The sequence below is a fragment of the Saccoglossus kowalevskii genome, chromosome 1 (genome assembly GCF_978046115.1).
Source record: "Saccoglossus kowalevskii chromosome 1, keSacKowa6.1, whole genome shotgun sequence".
In the NCBI taxonomy this organism is placed as follows: domain Eukaryota; kingdom Metazoa; phylum Hemichordata; class Enteropneusta; family Harrimaniidae; genus Saccoglossus; species Saccoglossus kowalevskii.
The window spans coordinates 31,907,613-31,930,243 of NC_140641.1; the positions used below are offsets into that span (position 1 = coordinate 31,907,613).

The window sequence follows — 22,631 nt, forward strand, 5'->3', positions numbered from 1 at the left end:
TATGAAACTTCTTGTAGCGTTTCAAATAAAATTGACATCATTGTTTAATTTCAGCTGCTGAAACTAGCTTCATTTGCCAACCTTGTTAGCTCAACGACAGCTGTTATTTGCAACCTGGAGACCAAATAGTTACAAAAACATCTATTGTGATAAAGCAGAATGGCGGGGGCTCATCGAGTTTTATACAGCGAAAAGAACATGTCGTGCAATTGTGTTTTTGCGAAAAAAATTACGTCAGAAATCTGCATCAATTAATCCTTTTATGGTACACTTTATTGTAATACACATTATACTTCAACAGAATTCGCAGCGTGAATTAGAGTTTCCCAGACATTATTGTCATTTAGATCTCTGCGCAATCCTTTCCATATAATATTTTTTTAAAAGATTACATTTTTATTTACGTTACATTTTATATCGTCAGAATTTAATCAGCAAAGACATTCGTATTTTTGTTCTCACTTTTTCCCATTTATGATTTGATATTCATATACGAGATGGACTTTTAAGGATGATATCATGTTATTTACATAATACTTTCCAATCTGTAAAGTGAAACCACATTGTGTGCGGAGAAAGGTAACAAAGCTATAATTTGATAAAAAGACGTCAGGATAATAGATATGCATGAATTTAGATCTGTGACATAAAGTAAAGACCTGACTATATCAATAATGATCACTAAAGGAAAAAAAAAAACCTCTCCAATAATTTATCAAAATGTACTAAGCTTCTCATTTATTAATGTTTCACAGCCACAGCTGTAATTACACTTCATAAATTTAATATTCATTCAATTAATTATATACAGAAACCTGTCTAAACTGAACAGAAGAGGAACTAAGAACATTTTTTGGTTTACGAAGATGTTCTGTTTATAGAGGTCATACAGTGAGACCTGTCTAAACTGAACACCAAAGGGATGGAGAAAATTGTTTGATTCACAGAGATATTCAGTTTATTGAGAAACAGAAACAGGTAAACCTGTCTAAACTGAACACTAAATGGATTTAGAAAATTGTTTGGTTAACAGAGGTATTCGGTTCATAGCTCTAGGTCCTTTTATAATAGGTCTGAGACGAGGGGACTGAAAAAGATTATTGCTTTTAGACTCCATTTAGACAGGTCTCACCTTTATAATAATGAAAACTAAAATTCTCTCCAAGATTTGTGGGTACGTATGGCAGATTAGCAGCTGATTAGAAGCTTTTCAGCCAGCTTGATTAGACATTGTGACCCACAACAATCACTTTTAGGAGGAACATCTTCTATTTGTAAAAATACTGAATTACTGCTTCAATATCAAGACTTCGCAGTAAATATAATTTATCCATGTGTAAAAAAAAAATATGAAAAATGCTCAACACAAAATAATGAAAGCGATGACATTTAACTATATGGTGGACAATGAATTGTTGTAAATTGTGGTTTTGAAATGATTGAAAATAAAAATGTTTGATTATGATATATTTTTCATATGCTCTCAACAAAATGCATTAAGTAGCGATTTGGAAACTAATTTGCATAAAATATGCATATTGTTTGCATATGAGCAGACTTAAACTTGAAATGAAAAGGATAGTTGTGGGGAGGATACACATGATGAGGTATGAGATCCCAGTAGAGAAATTTGAAAACAGAAATGCTTCAGTATTGCATCTGCTGATATATGCCTTTGTCATTTTTTTCAGAGACCGAGAGTACTGATGTTACCTGTATCCTTCTCAAGTAGTTGATTTGCAAAGAAAACAGAAAAGCCACGCATTGTGAATCTTCAACTTAATTTCTAGCCGCAAAATATGCACACCTGTCCATTACCTTGTCATGTGTGCTTGCTTGTTACGTTCAGTTTGGAATATAAGTGCATTTTTCGCTCGCTCTCATGTACTTTTGTAATGCTATTTTGATAATTCAATCTGTCATCTTAGAGAACACGGTGCAAATTACGAATTAAGCCTATTTACAGGAAATACCAATCACTTGCTCCGATTTCAAGTAGATATTAAATTTGGCTGTGATGGTATGTTGATTTGTTATTCATTTACTCATCATTTGGGCCATGACGAGTAAAACTTTGGTTTCTCTTCTACAGTTCATCAGAAACTCAAGAATTTACCGTAAAGCCATTCGTGGAGCGATGTGGACAGAATTATGAAGGTGTAGCTATTCAAATTAACTGTCTTTTCAAGTGACAGTGCATCAGTAAATACAGAAAGCCTGCTTATAAACAGATATCATATTTACAATACATACTGTAAAATACTTTATTTTAGCTAAAATTAATTTTCGCTGAATAGACTTTTTGGGTGTTTTAAGTGAAAATAAAGTATTTTATGGTAATAGTGATTATTTTAGGTCTATCACCAGGTATACAAGTTTGGGCATTCCATAACCAAGTGGGTCTAGCCAATATGCAAACATACAAGACTAGCTTAAATCTTAACCTGTACTTGGTGTAACCTGCACATGACTATAGCCAGAATGGGGGTTTAACCCTTTGAGTTTGATCTTTTGAACGTTGACTTGTGTCACCTTATACAAAATAAACCAGCATAAACTGTTTCCACAAACATTTTAAAAAGGTAATTTTGTAAATTTGGTTTAAAATCAACCAAGAAATTACAGAAAAATAAAATATTATTATACAAAAGTGTGCAAATTTTATAAAAGTGGTATTATGAGAAAAAAGCCAGTCACTGTTGAATGTTTATTTACAATTTAAATACATATACTGTATTTATTGTACTACAAGTGAACTTTCTACAGTGTTTCCGGTTATATTCTCCAAGATTATGACTCATTATCACATGACAAAGTCCACCTCCTCATCATAGTTTCTCTTATACTTCCCCCTTATAGAATTTTAAGCAGGGCAGTATGACCATGTTATTGATATGCTAATCATGTTCATTGTGATTAGATTCTGATTCATATTGACACTGACTACCAAAGCAGGGGAGAACACTTCAAACCTGTGGTCCATAAAGTTGCATTATTAATTCAGTCTGGTTTTACATAAAGTTTCTTGCTTGACAATAACCAACAGCAAGCAAGCCTGGAATACTTTTTCCAAAGAATACATGTTACCAGGTTTGGGCTTCAACAAAGGGGAATTGTTTTGGTATGCTGTTAGTATTCACCATGTAGACTGAAATATATTGGTATAATGACTGTACTGACAGATTAGCATAAACACATGGATGGCATGCATTGGATGCAGCAAACACACATGTTTAAATGTGATTTCTTAGAAAACACTTAGCCCTGGGTACACTGATATAATTGTTACTCAGAATACCGGAATTATGTCACTTCAAAAAAATGTCCCCATCCCACATGTCAGCTGAAATGTTAGGTAAAGATCTTGATAGAAAACTAAATATAAATCACTACCAGTAAGTTTAGCATTAAGTATGACTGAACACTTTGGAATTATCTACCTACATTGTGACAAGTACTCTGAAGAAGGGATTACGATTTCCTTTTGTTATGGGTGGGAGAAGGGGTATATGCTTGAAATGGTTACACAGATAAACCCCGACATTTATTTGCATTATATGTGCAACTTAAGGTCATCTATCAGTAAAAATAAAATAGATTTTGAAAGCCAAAGGAATTTGGAGTGTACTCGAACAATTGGGATCATCTGGAGTGATCTTTGAATACATCCCTATCTGTTTAGATTAGCAGTTGTTTTCCAATGCAATCTTAAATCCTAAAAAAATATTTGTTTCATATTTAATCGGAGACATGATATGAGCATACTTAACACAGATTTGGTGACTTTAGGAATGGTTAAGGAAGTGACAAAACAACAAAGTTAACATATTCTCCATCACTTCAAACAATTCTCATGTAATTACATGTAAGTGAAAAATAAAGGAACCTAAGATTATGGATGAAATATTTTTATGCACATCCTGATACACACATGGATCACTGAGAAGAGATTTCCTACAATGAGGCAGTGCAATATTATTTTAAGTTTTTTCATCAACTAATCAGTACAGTAGCAAACTTATTTACTCGCAAATTGTTGCTTTCAATAAACTAAAACTAAGTCCAGCCTGACAGAAACCTTGAAAAACCTTGTTGTCTAAGTCAGTTATACACGTCCTGAATGACAGATTCCAGAATAGGTGCCTGGAAAATCCATTACTCAAGCACAGGCCTTCCATTTTTGTAATCGTATTACGAAATCTAGATCAAAATTACGCAGCAAAGGTGTTCTAGGTTTTGAATGTACTGACAGACAGTAGAGCTAACAATACAGACTAGAGAGCTTTTTTCTCACGATAGCATCACTGTTGAGTTGAAGCGCTTTTATACAATCAATTTCATGATACACTCAGCAATTACATAATCAGTATAATCCCTAGGTGTTTTGTTAGTGCATTCTAAGAAATCCCAAAACACATACGTACTATGACGCAACATCATCCTTTCTCTGTGGCGTGGAGAGAGAGAAAAAAAAACAGGTTTCAGTAGCGGAATGCAGAACGTTCCCTGGGGCATTACACAAATGTATATTAGGGGCCCACTTCTAAGTAGTTCAGTAATAAAAAAAAGTGGATTTTACCATGACAATGGATCAATTAATCAATTTAGGCATTAATTAGTAGTCATTGCACGGAACCATTTTGATAAAATGTGATCAACTAGTCTAATTTAAAAACACCTATATCTCTTAATATGTTTTGAAATTACGTATTTGGAAATTTACATGTCCTTGGAACTCATTTTCTGTTAAACCTGCAAACCAGATTATATAGATTATTTGACAACTTAGAGAGAAGTAAGTCTAAGCGGGACAACAATTTGATACAAATTGATAACGATATAATCTTAGAGAATCTGTTGAATTTAAAAATCTGATACTAATCAAGTGTTTTTTTCTTATTGAACATCACACGAAAATAGAAGGAGGTGTGAAATTCATTTTTGGAGAAACACAATTTTTTTCTAGCATGTCCGACACTGTAAATTTCACTTAACAAATAAGAAATAGGCTCAGCTGGCCACCTTTGTTGTTGAGAATATTGTCTATCGTAATTATGTATGCAAGTCATAGCCTACTCTCAATATTTCAATATTCTCTTTGGGCCAGTGTAAAAGTATTTAAATCACCTTAGGGACCCCCCTCTTCACTAACCCCCCAGGGGCACTTTGAAAGAAAGACTAAGTACAAAACACGCCCAACCTCTGTTTAGCCCGGGGCCTACAAATGAAATGAAACAACTCAGTGGGCTGTATCAGCAATTTGGACCAGGAAGTGTTTAGTAAAAATATGTTGATATTGTAAGTAATCATGTCTGTTCATGCATGAAAAGTCTATGATTAGCTATTTTTCAACATTACCATGGTCAGTTTTTTTTTACCATAGTTGTGGCCATAAGTAATAAAAAAAATTATCACCATTCAAGAACAGCTATTCAAACTGCTACCCTTTTATTTAATTTTGTTGTTACATATAAAAATTATAAAAATACATTGTAGTTGGAAACAATTAAAATACTCAAATTTGTTTGCCACTGATTTTTTTATTTTGTATGTGGAAATTTAACTTACTTTAGACTAAGATTTATATTGAAAAGGTTTTTGTAAAAATTTACGATCAAGTAAAAGATAATTTGTAATAAACACAATAAAATATTCCAGTGCAATTTATTCCTGAAAGAAGTAGCTTATTTCAGCTTTCAGCAGAAAAACAAACATACAAAAGTTAAAAATTAAACTAAAGCACCACGTGGCGAGTATAAAAACAGGCCTGTGTTTCTGTTCAACATTGACAAAAGAAAACATGTTTTTATTTGTTGAAAGAACACTAAATGCATTATTGTATTATATAATCAATAAACAAGGTCTAAAACAGTTATGTCAAGATACAAATGTGTATACAACACTAAAATAACATGTGACAATTGGGGCCATGGCTATTCGCGTACCCAGAGCACTTCAAGACTTGGTAAAATGTTAACCCGAACACTGATCGAGTCTATAACAAATGTCATTCAACGACAAAATTACTGATGGTGAACAATGTTGAAACGAACAGTGGCACGGCTCTGCTTTGATTCAAATCGATGAGGCCAGGGCTTTCCACGAAGCGGATAAGTGATGTTTAGTGTCGATGGGATATGCGAAAACTGGACGCAAGTACGTACGCCGCTTCATTCACAATAAAACGCGACTTGTCGGTCGAATTACGGTTTCCAGTCGGAAAAGGTGCACTGTCACCGGCAGCAAATATTGGAGCCCTCGTCCCCATTTATCAGGTCACGCGGTATGAGGCCCGCCTTTCCGCATAGACAAGCAAAAAGGTCGATATTAAGGTCTTAAAATCCATTCTTACATTCCTATGCATAAACCACATAACTCGGTTTATAGTAGCTACTCCATCATAGATATTGTAGTCCGACTTACCGGTGAAATTTCGGTGAATGATAGCAGATTTAGCTGTGCCAGGCAGCACAGTTAATTTCCCTGCTTTGCCCTCGATGAAATGATTCAATTGAAAACATATAAGTACGTCTAAGCTACAACAAAAGCAATGAACAATAGCCTAAACAATACCTTTTGTTTCGATCTCCCGTAGTTTCAACTATTTCCTCTCGAGCCCACGCCGTATTTTCACCTCTTTTCAAGCGAATTCACACTTGTCATTCACCAATACTGCCACAGTCGAACGTTTCGATAGTTCAGCTAAGACAGTGTGACATGCCCTTCACTGCGATGTACAATTAATCAAAGAAAAAGAAATGCTATTATCATTTCCACTGCTAACAATAATGGCACATACAATTTAGGCAGCCATCTTGAATATTTTCTGTATACAATGCATTACTCCTGCAAACTTATTTACAACATCGTTTGACTACCATGAAACTATAAGGCACATAATATTTAATTACTTTCTCTAATAAGCAACATTACGAACGAACTTTTCGCCGTCGAACGATTTTTACACAAAAAAGTGGCTGATAATTTCGCGCCAACTTTATTATTCCCATGATGCTCTTGTGTACATTTATATTCAAAATGGCTGCTGTCATCCGACTGCCCTATCGACTTGTTAAACCAGTTAAACAGGTTTGTGTTACAATTTGTTATCTATTCCATAAGAATTAGTGCAATATTTGTTCAAATTGTGCAATAGGAATATTTTAGCATTATTTGTATTACTCTGTGATATTTTCCACGCAAATTAAATGAACTTATCCCGGTGCCAAGACAAGTACTAGTACCACTACCAGTATGTCTGGGACGGTCGGTTGCCCGGGGCTCTTGATATTTGCACCAAGCATAGTAACGGGTCCAAGTTGTGCCACGCTCAGTAAGCAGGGACTGTATTAGTTTTGTCTCGTATTTTTCTGCGACGCTTTGGCTGCGCAACGTTAAACCTTATCCAACACACTGAAAACTAAAAATACCTGTAGGCTGACTCTGGATCGTTCTTCGCCGATCGAGTTGAATTTAACCCTAAAAATGCACCGTTCCACTTATGTATATTATTTACATATTCGTGTGTGGAATTTCATCATTTGCGTAAACGCGCGCATGTTGCCTATAATAATTTATTTTTTGGTTTCGGTGAGTTATGGGCTTGTTGGGGGTGTGTCGCCTCATAACAGATCTCATTGGCTTGTTAAGTGGGTGACCTTTTACCTGATGACTGTTAGTTCTGCGATAAGATACAGAATGTTGTGACTCCAATATTTATCTACATGTCATGTGTACGTGATAAACCATGTAAGTATGACCATGCATACACTGAACTGGCCTACCCTTTTTTTTCACTAATGCTATCGCGTTAACGAAATAAAAAATAAAAATACATCATGAACTATAACCGTATTAAGAGTCAAATATTTAAAATCATGGGGGAGGTTGGAAAAGCATAATCATTGCAATTTTCCTCTTTTTTTTGTCAGAACATTCTTTTTTTCTTGAATGTGTCAGCATGTTTTCTCTGCAACACCTTGCTGGCAATTTATTTTTTCAACCCTTAGTTTTCCGTAAATATGATTTTAATATAAACAGATTTAAAAATCTTTGTTCCTGCATCTTTTTTTTTTATATAATTTTTAACTGGACTGTGCATGGACTCCCATGGTGTGTTTTGCCTATACATGAACAATAGAAGGATTAGCTCCCTGCCCAGAAAGTGTATTTATTTACATAACAGTGCCATATTATTTTGCTAGTCACATAGTAAGTAAGTAGGAAGGTATGTGAATATTGCTCTATTAATAAAGTAGCCATAGCTTATGATCTTTGTGTAACTCTACCTCAATTATATCACCTGCAATTTCAAGAACTAACATCATTATAGTATCACTCTTTCTCTTCTGTAGCATAAAAAAATTATGATTTGTTGTGATGATCCATTCTTCAGACTATCAGTCATATTATATTTAACAATATAAAATTTAAAAATTAATTCAATTAACAATATAAAGTTCAAAAATCATCTGTTAAGACAAAGAATATTTATATAAAATGTTTTCCATTGGGAGAGAGTGATTGTTTTTTTTATTTTTAAACTATATCTTAACACTTTATTGCTGCATACTGAAATGTCTAAAGATGCAGTAAAACATGATTATTATTATTATTATTATTATTATTCTGTTAACATAGTGTCCTCCTTCAAAACATGATGGCAGTCAAGAAAAATACAAATCTGGATAGTATTTTTGCAAAGAATCGGAATGCCGTAGCTAACTTTGGTTTCTGTATTACAATGTCCACCTATTTTTCCCCCAATAATACAACTGTTCTGAGATGTTTGTTTCTATTAATGGATGGAATAATTATGGGGCTCTGTAATTGAGAATTTCGTGATTAAAATGTTTTAAAAAAATGCAAGAAGTTTAACATGACAAAAATTGAGAAAAAATTCTGATTATTGGTTTCACTAAGGGAATAGCACATAACAGGTTGATTTATTGTGTTAGAAATGCTATTGACTTTGAATAAACAGGTGTTGTGACAGAGTTCCACCTTTTATCTCCATCACTCGTGTAATATTCAAATTATTGCTGTTATCAGAAAACAGCGCCCCTAAAAATTGCCAGGACCTTAAGAAAATATATACTAACAATGATTCATTCGTAAAAGTTTATTAAGAAAGTACAATGTAGTTTCATCAAAACTCCAAAAGTTTGCGTTATAATGACACAATCTACTCATTAGAGAATGTTACATTATGGCCATAGTATGCTATCTCTAGAGTTGCAAGAGACTGTATGCAAGTCTATGCTATCTTCAAATCAGACAATACTTGTCTTGTGAACATGAATTAGAATTGATTGTCATTCCTGGTTATTGAACAGGGTGATAGTCTACATGGAAATGGCAAATAAAACAATGGTAGCCTAGTGGTTGTTGCGTCATGTTCATTTATTTTTTCAAAAAGTTCATGTACGTTTGTAATGCGAGTTCAGAATGTCAAATTTAAGAAAGTCTGTTGAAATTTAAAGAGGTGCTAAAAATTATATCCATCTTTGGGGAATATAATCGCTAACATAAGGACTCTCTCCCTATCACCGGAGAGCTAATATGCATATTTATTCCCAAACATATGGATTCTGTGGCAAAATGCACTACAAGTATATGTCAGCATTTGCTATTGCATCCAAAATAAAGTCAGTAGATACAACAGGGACATGCAATGTCCGACATTGTCGCCTGACACAAAATATTTGAAAAAACAATATGTGGCTATGTGTTGTACAATTTGCCAACCTTTACCCACTGTCTCTGTAAATGAACTATAAGGTTGCGCAATTTTTAACTCATGATTTATTGTTTAGTTAGCACCATACTAAAATAAGTCTGTGATACAAATAGAAAAGCAACAATGCCAGCTGTCAGGCTATTTCATCAATTTCTGGTTCAAAATAAGCAGGTTGTTGTACATTCAAATATTATATGACACTATTGTGTGCTCAAGGCAGGAGAAGCTGCTTGGTGCTGTACCTGTATCTGTCATAACTAGACTGTGAATAAATGTTAACACATAGTTTAGTTATGCAAGCATTTGTTGAGCTGATTACACCTTTCCATTTGCCCACCCCTTCCCATTCCATGTCGAACTCTGCCTACCCCTTTCCATTCCCATTCCAGCTCTGTTTACCCCTTTCCATTCCCCCATAGAGCTCTGTTTACCATTTTCCATTCCCTGTAGAGCTCTGCCTACATCTTTCCTTGCCCTGTAAAGCTTCTCTAGTGTTCATAAGATAAAGCACTGAAGAGAAAACTAGAAACTTGTCAGCACAGATGCAACAAAGCATCATGTGTTATTAAAACTACAATTGATTGGTTATCTGATTATAACTAATGATAATATTTTGACCTACATTATTCCTATCACCTGTTGTCTGTCGAATAATATTACATCTCTTTGTATTTTATTTTTTTTAATCAGTTTAATAACATTCAGTTTTGCATCAATACTCTGAAACTTGCAGTTTACATTGACATTTGTTATTTCTGATCTTAGGGCTAAGTTTTAGTATATTGTTATTTTTCCTCGATTACATTTATGTAAATGTATATCAATAGTACAAAATTGTAGTTATTTCAGTTTTATTTAGGTAACTTGCTGGCAGCAAACATTTTTGCTCATTGCTGTATAAGAGGATTAACCTCTGAAAACTTCAGACACAACTGGTCATGATGGAGCTGTATTACGAGCTTGGGTCATAAATTATATCCACTATCACTAACCCCTCATGAACCAATAAGGATTATACCATTAATGATCTATGTAATCATACTGCACAATCAAAGGCCACTGTGTGGTCCACAAACCTTATTTTAAAATCATAGAAATTACGTTATATAACTTGAAAATAAGAATATTTTATAGTATCACTTTCCCAATTTAAATGTGTTTTTTCTTCTTTTGGAGAGGGGTGGTGGTCAAAAATCTGTAAAATCTAGATACAACTGTGATGTATCTGTTGGGGTTGCACGTTTATCAACCTGTCAAAGGGGTGTCATATCTTTGACCATAGTATTACTAATCCACAAAAACAGTTGATCACACTGCACAGTAATTATTGAGTTATTGAAATAAATAAATTTTGATCAGATGAACATACAATGTTTTATAACAAGGTGTATTCAGTAGAAATTGTTCAAAAACTAGTTATAGAGAAAATTGCATGAAAATAATGCTTAGAGGAAACGCTGATAAACATGCATTTTGAACTATAAATAAAAATTTATGGATTATATTCTTAATCTCGCCAAAGACATGCGTGCTTGACATGAGCTCAAAGACACTTGTATCATACAGCCATCTTGGAGCCATGCAATAGACCTAGAATTGTATAGGATATCATTTTTGGATCAGGGTTAATCAGTAGATGGCATCTAATTATGTATCGACATGTGTATTACATACATACAAAAAAGGAAGCAATTAACAATTATGAAAACAAAGACGAGCATGCATATTAGATTTTTCAAAGCCCTATCTGCCACACGCCTGAGTCAACTGCCTTTACCCTTTGTACTAAATTGATTAAATGTACCGGTACACGTTTGTTCATATCCATTTCCAAATTGTGATAATTAAAACAACTGTTTGTGTCATGACATGACATACATAATCTAACTAGAACAATCAACATGATCACAATACATGTCATCTTCAGTATATCCATCATTTTTTTATTTTTTGTGGAGCCAGGTCAAAGTATTCTCGTGCAATTTGATATACATGTATACATAGACTGGGCCTTGTGAATGTACTAACTCATATCATGGATCCATTGTTAAGATCTATTTCAAATAAAAGTTTGTCACCCTGTAATCCGTAACATAAGAACCCCTGAACCCGGATGATTAGAAAGATGATGGTCTGATGAATAAATGTACGAGTTGCTTACCATAGGAAAGTTCAATCTGTTGGGTGGTGTAGTTGAGTGGCTCAATACATGTACATGCATCTGCAAAATACTACATGTACTAGTGTAGTAGTTGTAGTAGTCAAGGCATGTGTTAATTTGTACATGGAAGACAATAGACAACATGTGGATCTAGATACCCTCCAAAAAGTTTATCTATAAAGAGACCATTACTGTTAATGATGCTAATTTTATTATTGTCGTGCTATGACAACACATGGGAGCCTGCTTGTTATCATGTCAGTTTTTGTATTCTAAAAGGCCTGGTTTCTCTTAAAACAGAGACTATTAGAGAGACTCAAGTTACATTGTTGTATGATAAGTATAAAGATTGGAATGCAGGCAAACCACAGTGCAGTGTCGCATTACTAGCTACTGTGCTATATATAGATACCTATGCCCTCACTATATTTGTACTTGCTAGTTTGTTGTGATGTACTTCAGCATTTCTGAAAAGTCGTTCTCTGAGAGGGGAACATTGTTGTATTAAAACTATTAGAAGCACACTTTGAATATATAGATGGATCATAACTTGTTTTAATGGGATTTTATTTGGTATTTGCTGAATAGAAAATGCTCAGTAAATAGAAAGAATATGGACTCTCCTTTTCTGACTTGGGGACATTCCTGAAAAAATGTTAGGTCAATAATAGAGATGGAGAAGTTAGACTTGTGATGGTACTGTTTAAAATGATGGAGAATTGAAAGATCAAGAATAATTCTCCTATTTGATAAAAGAGGAATGTTAAAAACAAATAACAAAGGCCCCAGTGATACAAAGAATACTTATTTCTCACTATTACCGAATAATGTGCTTTACCAGCATTCCATTGGAAAAGAAAACAATTAAATTCTTGTTTCCACTTTGGCCCTAACAAACGGACGACATGCATAACAAAAAAAATGGCTGCCAGGTCAGAGGTCAATGTCTCAAAATATGTATTTTAGACGTGATTGCGAAAATAAAGTGTATATATTTTTTCACTTTTATCAAAGCAGATTAAAAGTCATGAATATATTTCTCGAGCCCCTCAATTCCGTGATGCCGTACAGCATGAAATCTTTCTCAAATATATTTTTCTCCATGAAAACTTCCCAGCAACACCAGCTGACAATGTGTCTGAACACCAAATACACTGAAATTACTCCAAAAATATTTCAATGGCGATAGACACACCGTTAAAAAGGTGACGATGGCGTTTCCAGGTCGATCCGCCATGTTGTTTCTGTGCTAGCTTGGTCGCTCCGCTCCCTCGCGTAGAGTCTGGAGGGAGTGCTCCCTCTTGTTAATTTTTTTCTAGAAAAACCCCTGGTATACTCAAGTTGATTTCTATCATGATCTAATCCAAGATGGCGTATTGCAGCCATTTTGGTTGATGACAGTTTTCCATGTTTTTCTGCAGATTTATATACCATTCTCCAATGTGCACTGATTCACACAGTATCACAGACCAATCCAACAAGGCTGAACATCTATTTTAGTTACCAGGTGTATGAATTTCACTTTTTTGCACAGTTCTGCTTTTAACTCAAACAAGTTTTGGCTGAGTTAACTTAGTACAGAAATGTACCAAAATGGGTATATATAGAACATATAAATGCTCGCTATTCACAGCAGGAAGTATATGTACAAGAAAAGAATGGACTATGACATTGTGAGCGACTTGTTTACCCATGTAAATAGTCAAAATTAATGATGATGATAATGACATGAACAAAGTGCTTGTATGCGTGATGTCAGGCCACATGAGTGTATTTTATGCTTGATTACATGGCTTCACTTTCATGCAAATTCGATACATGGTTTAGAAATAGGACATCAGGGCGTTTTTTCGGTCTATTGAAGCGAGTATTAACCGTTGCCACTTGTAACCGACCGTAGCTGCCCAGAGAACGCTTATTCAAGATGGCAACACCCACAAAAGTTCGGCTAGATTTTGTTATCTATAACGTTATTGCTTTGGATAGTAACACTTATGTAAACTCACCTGAGAGGCATACAATAAAAGTATAAGAGCCTGAATAGGGACCTGACATGGCAAATTATAGTCACCTATATTATGATAGTAATATAATTTTTACCATGTACAAAACCAGAAATGAATTTTTATTCCTACCAAATGTAATCTCCCTGTCATCTAGGCTCCTTTTAATATTTCACCCCCTGTACTGTATATTTATTTGGTACCAGAACATTATTATGGCGTAGTATTTTATAGAATGAAATATGAGAAAAAAATTGGTAAGAATAAAGCTTATGTAGTGTTACTAATCTCCTAAACCTAATTCCATGTGTTTGGAAAGCAGGGCAGACTGTACTAGGATTTATACTACTGAGTAAACAGAAAGCAAATTCAGAACTTCCCTGATGCGAGGTATACACACTAACCACTGTACCATTGCCCATGTAGAGATTTCTCTGCAGTGTTTGCAAAGTTACGAAATCTATATATTCAGTTTGCTATTTCATTTTTGCATTATGTAGATAATAAATTGTTCTCTATTTGTTAGTATAGTAACTAGTATAATGAATAATATATTGAGAATTGAAGCATGAATATTAATTAAACATGTTGTAAATACTGATAATTACATGTAGCTGAAAGGAATTAGTGGAAATGGAATATTTATTGAAAGAAAAAAAATCCCGACAATTATCCCCCAAGAAGTACCTGTGCCTGTATATTGCTGTATTTGTTCTATTAGTTGCGCATATGCTTATATAAATGACAGATGTGGTCAAAATAAGACATATTTTGATCACCCTGTATACAATACACTTTTTACAGTACCGTTATAGTTTTCATTACAGCAAAGCATAATTGAACTTTTAGCTAGCTTAAACCACCATGTGCCATGTACACATTACGGAACATAAGCTGAAATTTGCTTTAAAATTTAAATTTTTTTTATGAAAAGTTAAAGCCAGCTGAGGCCTGTATTGTACTGTATGTGGTGCTACTACTAATAGAGCAAATACGGTAAATTAAGGAATTTACATATCCTGTATTAATCTAGTAGAAGTCCATCTCTAATTAGAAGTGCATATAACCTCAACATTGCATTTATTGCACGCTTGGTTTAAATATGACTTATTTCATCCATAAACACATCTCTGTCCTTTACATATTAAATAAAATGCATGTGCTACTAAAAAAGCATGCAGGTTGTCGCATTGTGACATCCCATGTTTTTTATATTTGCCAACCAGTACAAGTGAATGTGTGACAATAAATGTCACTCACTGATCAATACTGGCTGCGACCTTCTGCAATAACTTTGCCCTTAAGCTCTTTTATTACCTAAAATGGACACATACACAAATATTTAATAACAGAGGCAGTGAACAACGCCTTTATTTTATTTTCGGGCACAAATGACCAGTGAAGGTGTGCAAAAACAAGTAAACAAGTGCGACAACCAACGCAGTATACAAAATGACTGGTCATGGCATACCCTATAATATTAATAATTTAAACAACATTTTCCTTGCCAATTATAGGTGAAACATTTTGCAATTTTTTTATTTTCTGTAAATTGTTTGTGGATTTTTTAATTATTAACTAGACATCATTGTCAATTGCCTACAGTAAGGTTACTTTGCTGTTTAAAGGGTTAATTCATGCTATATTACTAACCCCCGCAATCAGAATTATTTTCTTCTCTTATTTAATTACTTGCAGTTGCAGAAATAATTACTAAATTAGTAAAAGTTTTCACTACTTCTATAACAAAGTATTGGACTGCTGTGACTTGTCTATTGTGGAATATTTCATTTTAGCCTGAGAATAACATATTGTTTTAACAAATTTTTACTGGTACAATGTACATGTATGCAAAATATAGAACTTTTTATTATTGCTGATTTAATCTCCCAGTGGTAACACCCAAATGTAAATTACAAATGAAGTATTAAGAAGCTACAGCTAGTATATGCATCTGTTCATTGACAGTGACAAATATCTTGACTGGTTTGGATTTGAATTAAAATGGCATGACTTGCAATTTGTCTCCAGTTTCTCATTTTAAAATATGAGCCAAAATGCATTGTATGGTAATAAATGAATACACATTAGATAAAGTGTTAGGAGGTTCATGCTGTGCATTTGATAACAGCACATAAACTTGTCACTGGAAGCATAGTGGTTGTTGCATCAGACTCATGATCGGTGGACCTAAGTTCAAATCCTACTCAATTTCTACCTTAGGCTGAACACTAAATAGGGCCGACCTCCTACATTGGGATGCATGTGCCACAAACTCAATGGAAAGGCCAATTCCACTGGTGAAGATTCATTCACTAACAAATGTGACTTGGAGGGACCTGGATTACTGTTCGCTAGTGCTTGTGTTCGACCAGGCTAGGTGGACGCCAGGGTAGGGCATTAAATTGGGATTTGATAGAGAGATAGATAGCTGCACAGCTCTGTCATGTAGTCCCAAACATGAATATGGCTTCTGGTATAAAAATGCACTATGTGTCGGCATTATAACACTTGCTACACAAGTATTTGCACATAAAAAAAAAGTTGGGAGAGACATTTGTGACGTTCAATGGCTGAAACTGTCGCCTGGCACAAAAACATTTTTAAAAAAAGAGGTCACCATTCACAACCATTTTGAAGTCAAAAATTTATAAGATAGCTTTAACATACAACAATGCCCAGAATATCGAAGGGCACCAAGACAAAAACTCATTTGGCGAAGTTAAAACCCAGCTATTAGCATAAATATTAAAAAAAGATGGAAAAAAAAAGCAGTCTTGTGCTCTTTTAAATAAAACATGCTTTCTTACTTGTAGATGTTGTGACACGTCCTATGACCTGTACCTTCATCTGTGCCCTGAATAAACCATGCGATTACTGCATTTACTACATCTACATGCTTATGGTTGCACAGGATGTTAACCTCTTACAGGTTGTAAATCTTTTCAAGTTTTAATTTTGACTAACGCAATCTAACTCGGTATTATCAACACATGTTTCACGTGTTTCTGATTTTAATTTTCAAGTAAGACCCCCTCTCGCTATATGTACTACTGTAAGAGCTGAACCCCCTCAGCATACTTACTGAAACCATTCACTCTACCTCGTCACCTCTGTATTACCTACTGATATAGGCATTATTTATCTCTTATCGAGTTTAATGAACACATTAGTGACAAGAACACAAACATTATTGTGAAATTTGGAGATGTCATTGTTAAGCTATCATACTGCACAGTGACTGCCTCTCATAATGAAAAAAAATCAATAGTTGATTTTGTTTGTTCTTTACTGTATAAATCATGCTGTAAACCATATCTGGTTTTATTGATATTTTCGTAATTATTAACCATTGATAGTGTTTGGAACTTGACACATAGCATGTTCGTTGGTCAAAACAGGTCAGTATTCCATTCATAACACTGGTTGTACAGGTATGACTGAATATCTACACTATCGAACTGTCAGCTGGGCCAACAAATACATTTTCCCTGGGTAGATGATGTTGATTAGTTAAAAGAAAAAAATAATCGTCTCCATAGTGTTCCTTCCAAGCTTTATTTTAGCAAAATTATTATCAACAAGAAGACCAAGTTTTTTTCAGGAAAAATCACCTATGTTGTACATTTTGCATTAAAATACACATAATTCAGCATTTCTCATTGCCAAATTTGTTTAGTAGAGACTGAAAATGGAATGGGATAAAGCTGATGAGTTGACCAGCTATACATGCATGGGTTGTGCTTATCAAAGCATCAGTCATCCTATCACATCTAGTTAAATATAGGGTCCATGCAATACTTGTATGTACCACCTGTGTGAATTATGCAGATACATTTATGTTAAGCTTATATTTTCTAATGATTACTAGATTGTATGATTTTTAATCATTTTCATAGCTTCATCATGTTTAGAACTTAATTGATAATTTAAACTTTATTTTTTTTTTTTTTACATTTATTTACAAATAAATTATATGATAATACATGTAATATATTTGCATTTTTGTTATTAGCTCAATTTGCAGCCGCCATGAATTTGTATGCTACATTGTATGTTCATAAGTTTGTAAGATACAAGCACCAGGCTTGGCTCGTTTGCATAATAATTCCAATATAATTTGCATATGTCTTATTGGAACAATAGAAAGAACTTAATATTGGGTTATAGCAAAAGTATCTACTGACGCATAGATGCATTCATGTAATGTCTTGAGTGCAACTTTCCAAACCACACGCTTATCATAGGATAGCCCAGAGTGTCCCCCATCCTAAAAATACTGCATAATTCAAATTTCTCAATATAGTAGGATGCAGATACATGTACCCTGTGCAATACTGCAAAATTACAACACTATGTAACTTATAACAATACAGTGTTTCCTATTGTTTCTTTAGAGTTCAAGCGTAGCATTTCAGTGGTCAAGCATGGTAAAAAAAAATATGCTTTAACCCTTATCTCGTCTATTCAATGTATAAGTAAATGGGTCTGGCAGGTTGTGGGTTAAAGACCTTGGCAGAACACTTATTCTTACTTATTTTGAGCATAGACACATTTTTGTTGGATACACATTAATAAGTACATGCACGACTAATATAGAAATACAGTACATTGACAAAAAATAGTCGTCTGAATAAATGAATAATAATTGAAACTGCTGTACTTTAAATAGAGCAAATATGGTACATGTACATGCATAGGAAGGTTAGTATAATTTTGAATAATGATTTATTTGTAGAATTTATTGTCTATTGCTTCTTTACTTGACTGATTCTTTCATCACTCTACTCATTAATACTTATATGCGGACAATGCAATCTCTTAGCTGCCGTACCTCATTTATTTTTATGCATCTTTATTGAGAATATATTCTTTTAAACTTGGTGATGCAGAAAGTGATGTGTTGTCACAATTAGAGCCTTGCTTATAATGTCCACATGGTCCTGATATAGAGGCAATAGGAAGGGGAGGGTGCTTAGATATATGTAGAGCACTAGCCAATCATTTGGATCCCTTATAGGATTAGCCAATTGTGTCTTATTAATCCAACTAAGTTGTACATGCATGTTTGATTTCATGCCTTTATGGTCAGTAGCCTCATTATTCACATTACTGGTTCCTATCCTGTTCACAGTCTTGGAATGAATTAAAATGAAACAAGTTCATAGCACAGTTGTGCATTCGACCATGACAGTTTACAAGCGTGTCTGTTCTTTGTAACTGTTCGTGCTTGTATACGTTATAACTTCTATATTATTTTTCATGGTTATTTTGGAGTGATAAATTATCAATTGATTCACATTAGCTGATCTGACTGCAGGTTTAAGTTTTCTACATGTCTGTCATAACAAACCGAACTTCTACTGCTGTTAAAAGTAAATATCACAGTCCATAATCTTAAACAAACTCCCAGGAATAGTTTAATTTCAGCTGTTTGAACAACACTGGGTTTTCCCAATGACGTTAATGTTGACACTTTTATTAATGATCTGTGTTTGACAAGAGTGCATTTTATAATGAATTTGCGTTGAACATTAACAAATTGGTTGCTGTTGAGGGTCAGGGTCATGCATTCTCTCATAATACACAAAATACAAAATTGTGAAAATTAACGTGTTATCGTATAAATTCTAGCCCATTATAATTTGTTTTTTATGGATATATATTTTTTTAAAAATTGTATTAAATATTCCCCCAAATGTTTGACATGATGGTGGGCATTTGTGCGATTCTTATCTTGTGATTTATTGGTTCTTGACATGCGTGTGGAGGAGCACCTGTCTGTGTGCGTTCCATTCTCCTGGTACTAGTGTATACTGGCATTGTTTATTGTTGATAACAGGAAGTAAACCTATTGAAATAGAGCTTTGAAGAGCAAACAGGAGAGAAGCATTAAACAAAATGTGAAAGAGTCTCCTTCTCCTAACCATGAATGGAACTGCCTTTTATGGTCTCTTACCTCGCACGCATTTATTGAGGCTGTCTTGTTTACATCATATACGTACAGTTTAAGTAGAGGAAACGATTTTTTTTTGTCAGGATGTTGTAATTGTGGTGTGGGGTGATTATACGGTCATGTGTTGTTAGGTCCATTTGCAAGTCTTGACACTAGTATTCTTACCACTTGCTATTATAACAAGTATTTTGGAATCAAAAGTCTAATCCTAATGTTTAATTTCATGTAAACAAATAATCAATATTTTTATATGTATATAGATCGAGTGGGACCCAAGAACATGCCACAGTGTGATGAAAACTGTGAAGCTATGTACTTAAAAAAAAAAACATTATGACATCCATCTCTTACTATCAGTTTTGTGTGTCATTTTCATGCTAAGTCCTTAAAAGTAAAAAAGGTAAGGCACATATGAACCTATGTTGCTGAATCTTATGTGCTCAAATCCAAGCTGAACTCGGCTGCCATATTCAGGGATCAAAAATGAAATCTAGAAATCCATTATAGAATGACAATGAAGCTGTATTGATTATTCTATTTTATTGCAAATTTTTACAATAGAATTGTGTATCAGTATGCAGTGTTTAATGAGGTCATGTGAATTATATCTGGCAGCTGAAGTCAGATAATTTTTAGTCACAGAGATTTTTGACTGCCAAGCAAATATACTTGTACATTTCTGATTGTGTTGGAATTTTACCAATCTTTTAATTACCGGCACACTGTATGTATTTATGGAGTTCACTATTGCAAGTCTGGGGTTTTGTAGGAAAAAGATCATCAAGGTCTGGTTAATGAGAAAATATTTACTAGTATTTGTAAATGCAGTCATTTTAAAAACTCAAAAATATGTACTGTTTTGTTTGGGTAATCTTATTTTCTTTTAGAGTGTATCCCACCAGAAAAAAATGAAGGGATTGGGTTTTGGGTGGTGCTTACTCGTTGTTTTTTTTTTTTTATAGGAACATCTTGTACAGTACAATACTAAATTCATCAATCATTCGCATGCTTTACTTTTGAATTGTGTGTTTCCTTGTACATGTACAAATAACCTATTATTGGAGGAACCATATACCAAACAAATGTTAAAATTTTACTGTTAGGGCGCCCTCAATAGGGCACACCTCATCTTATTTTTGGCATCCTGAACATAATGATGTTGTTTCTTGGTGATTGTGCTAATAATACAATACAATCATGTTAGACAAAATACTGGCAGTTGGTGATATATCATAACGTAATTTCAATATTTTCACTGATTGGATTGGATTATCCCTGACACTAATTTGTAATTGGCCTTCTAATTGTGAAGCCTTTTTTTTGTCAAAACACTGTAAAATCATTTTTGACGTGGCATTATTGTATACTACAAAATTTAATAATTAATATGGTAGAGTGCTTGTCTCTATTTACTTGTCAATAATTCTTTGGAATTAAAAGATAAAGTTTATCAAATTCTCATTATTAAATGATTGATGAGCATTCTGTCATTAAAAGAACACTGCAAGACACAACATGAAATAATAAATAGTGTTTAAAAATAACCAAAATAAGATAACAATGGCGCTTGTTATTGTAGACCTGCTGGCAGCCCAGGGACTGATAACCAAACATCATGTTTTACATGGAGATTTGCTTAATTTTCATTTACTGTTATTGGCAACTGTTTCTGTTATCACATTGTGTTGTGTTGAGTTGCTGAACTTACTTACAGAAGTTAGATTTTAAATAGAAGGCACATTGTTTTGTATTCCTGCTAGCACAATATCTTCAGTATGAGTTGAATATTTTACTAGTATAGTGAGTCATATTGGAAACACCCATACGTTGAGACATAAGAAAGTCTTTTTTTTCCTCAGTACTTTGGCGCAGTGACAAGATGGTATGAGGCCCAGACAATACGGTACAACAGAACAAGAGGCCTTTGTTTCAGTAGAACAATGAAAGCACCTGTTTATTTTGGGTTTGGTTATAATTCTATTATGTGTTGATGAATTGTTTTATTGTGCACAAAATATCATGCAGCTTGTGTGTTGGCAGAGTTTCAAAAAGGGGCATAATATAAGCTCAGCAACTGTGCATGTACCTAGCGCTTCCTACTAGGGACTTCTTCAAAGTAAATTGACACAGAGTATCAGAAACCTTGTATACACGCTGTAGCAATGTTTACTTTGCTGAATTTACTGGTGATTCATAATTCTCTGAAGGATAATACGTAATAATGTTATCCGAGCTAGATCAGTCACACGCCCATGGATGTTTAATCAACTACCGATAATATCGATGTATTTTGCGTTTCTGAATTTCTCAAAATATGCTTAAGGGATGAATAAAATGTAGAAGATGAAATATTCTGGATGCAGTGCCTTTCACAAACCAGTCTGCTAGTGACAACACATTTGTATCCGAACACATATTGTACAATTTCTTTGTTTACAAAGAGCAGCACACACGCTTACACACATGTGTTGTGATTTGCATTCAAAAGCAGATAATAGTCGCGTGTTGTTAATTTAAAAAATAGAAAATGTAGTATGAATGCATATGTTGCAAATAGGCAGTGGCGAGTACAGTACCTTGATCCTTGCGATGACTGTGGTGCTGCAATGTTGATAAGACTGTGTGAAAATCGCAAAGTACCTTTATCTTAAATCAATAGCAGTGTAGGAAAATAAACCCTCATTGTTGGCTAGATGACAAGAAAAAAATATCAAACAATTGCTATTGTTCCCAACAAAGGGGTATTGTTAGCAAGGGGACTTAGCACAGAAA

General features: G+C 34.0%; 2 protein-coding genes across 2 annotated transcripts in view; one reads left to right on the forward strand and one right to left on the reverse strand.

The window, feature by feature from the left end:
- LOC100370494 (uncharacterized) overlaps window positions 1-16,765 on the reverse strand; it is a 53,290-nt gene extending 36,525 nt beyond the window's left edge. Inside the window, exon 1 of the mRNA XM_085500835.1 lies at window positions 16,714-16,765. The gene's annotated coding sequence lies outside the window, so the exon portion shown is untranslated. The remainder of the gene's footprint in view (window positions 1-16,713) is intronic.
- Window positions 7,036-22,631, forward strand: part of LOC100370344 (branched-chain-amino-acid aminotransferase, cytosolic-like) — a 36,562-nt gene continuing 20,966 nt past the window's right edge. Inside the window, exon 1 of the mRNA XM_085500836.1 lies at window positions 7,036-7,089. Within this exon, the coding sequence (XP_085356962.1) occupies window positions 7,039-7,089 (51 nt within the window). The 5' untranslated portion in view covers window positions 7,036-7,038. The remainder of the gene's footprint in view (window positions 7,090-22,631) is intronic.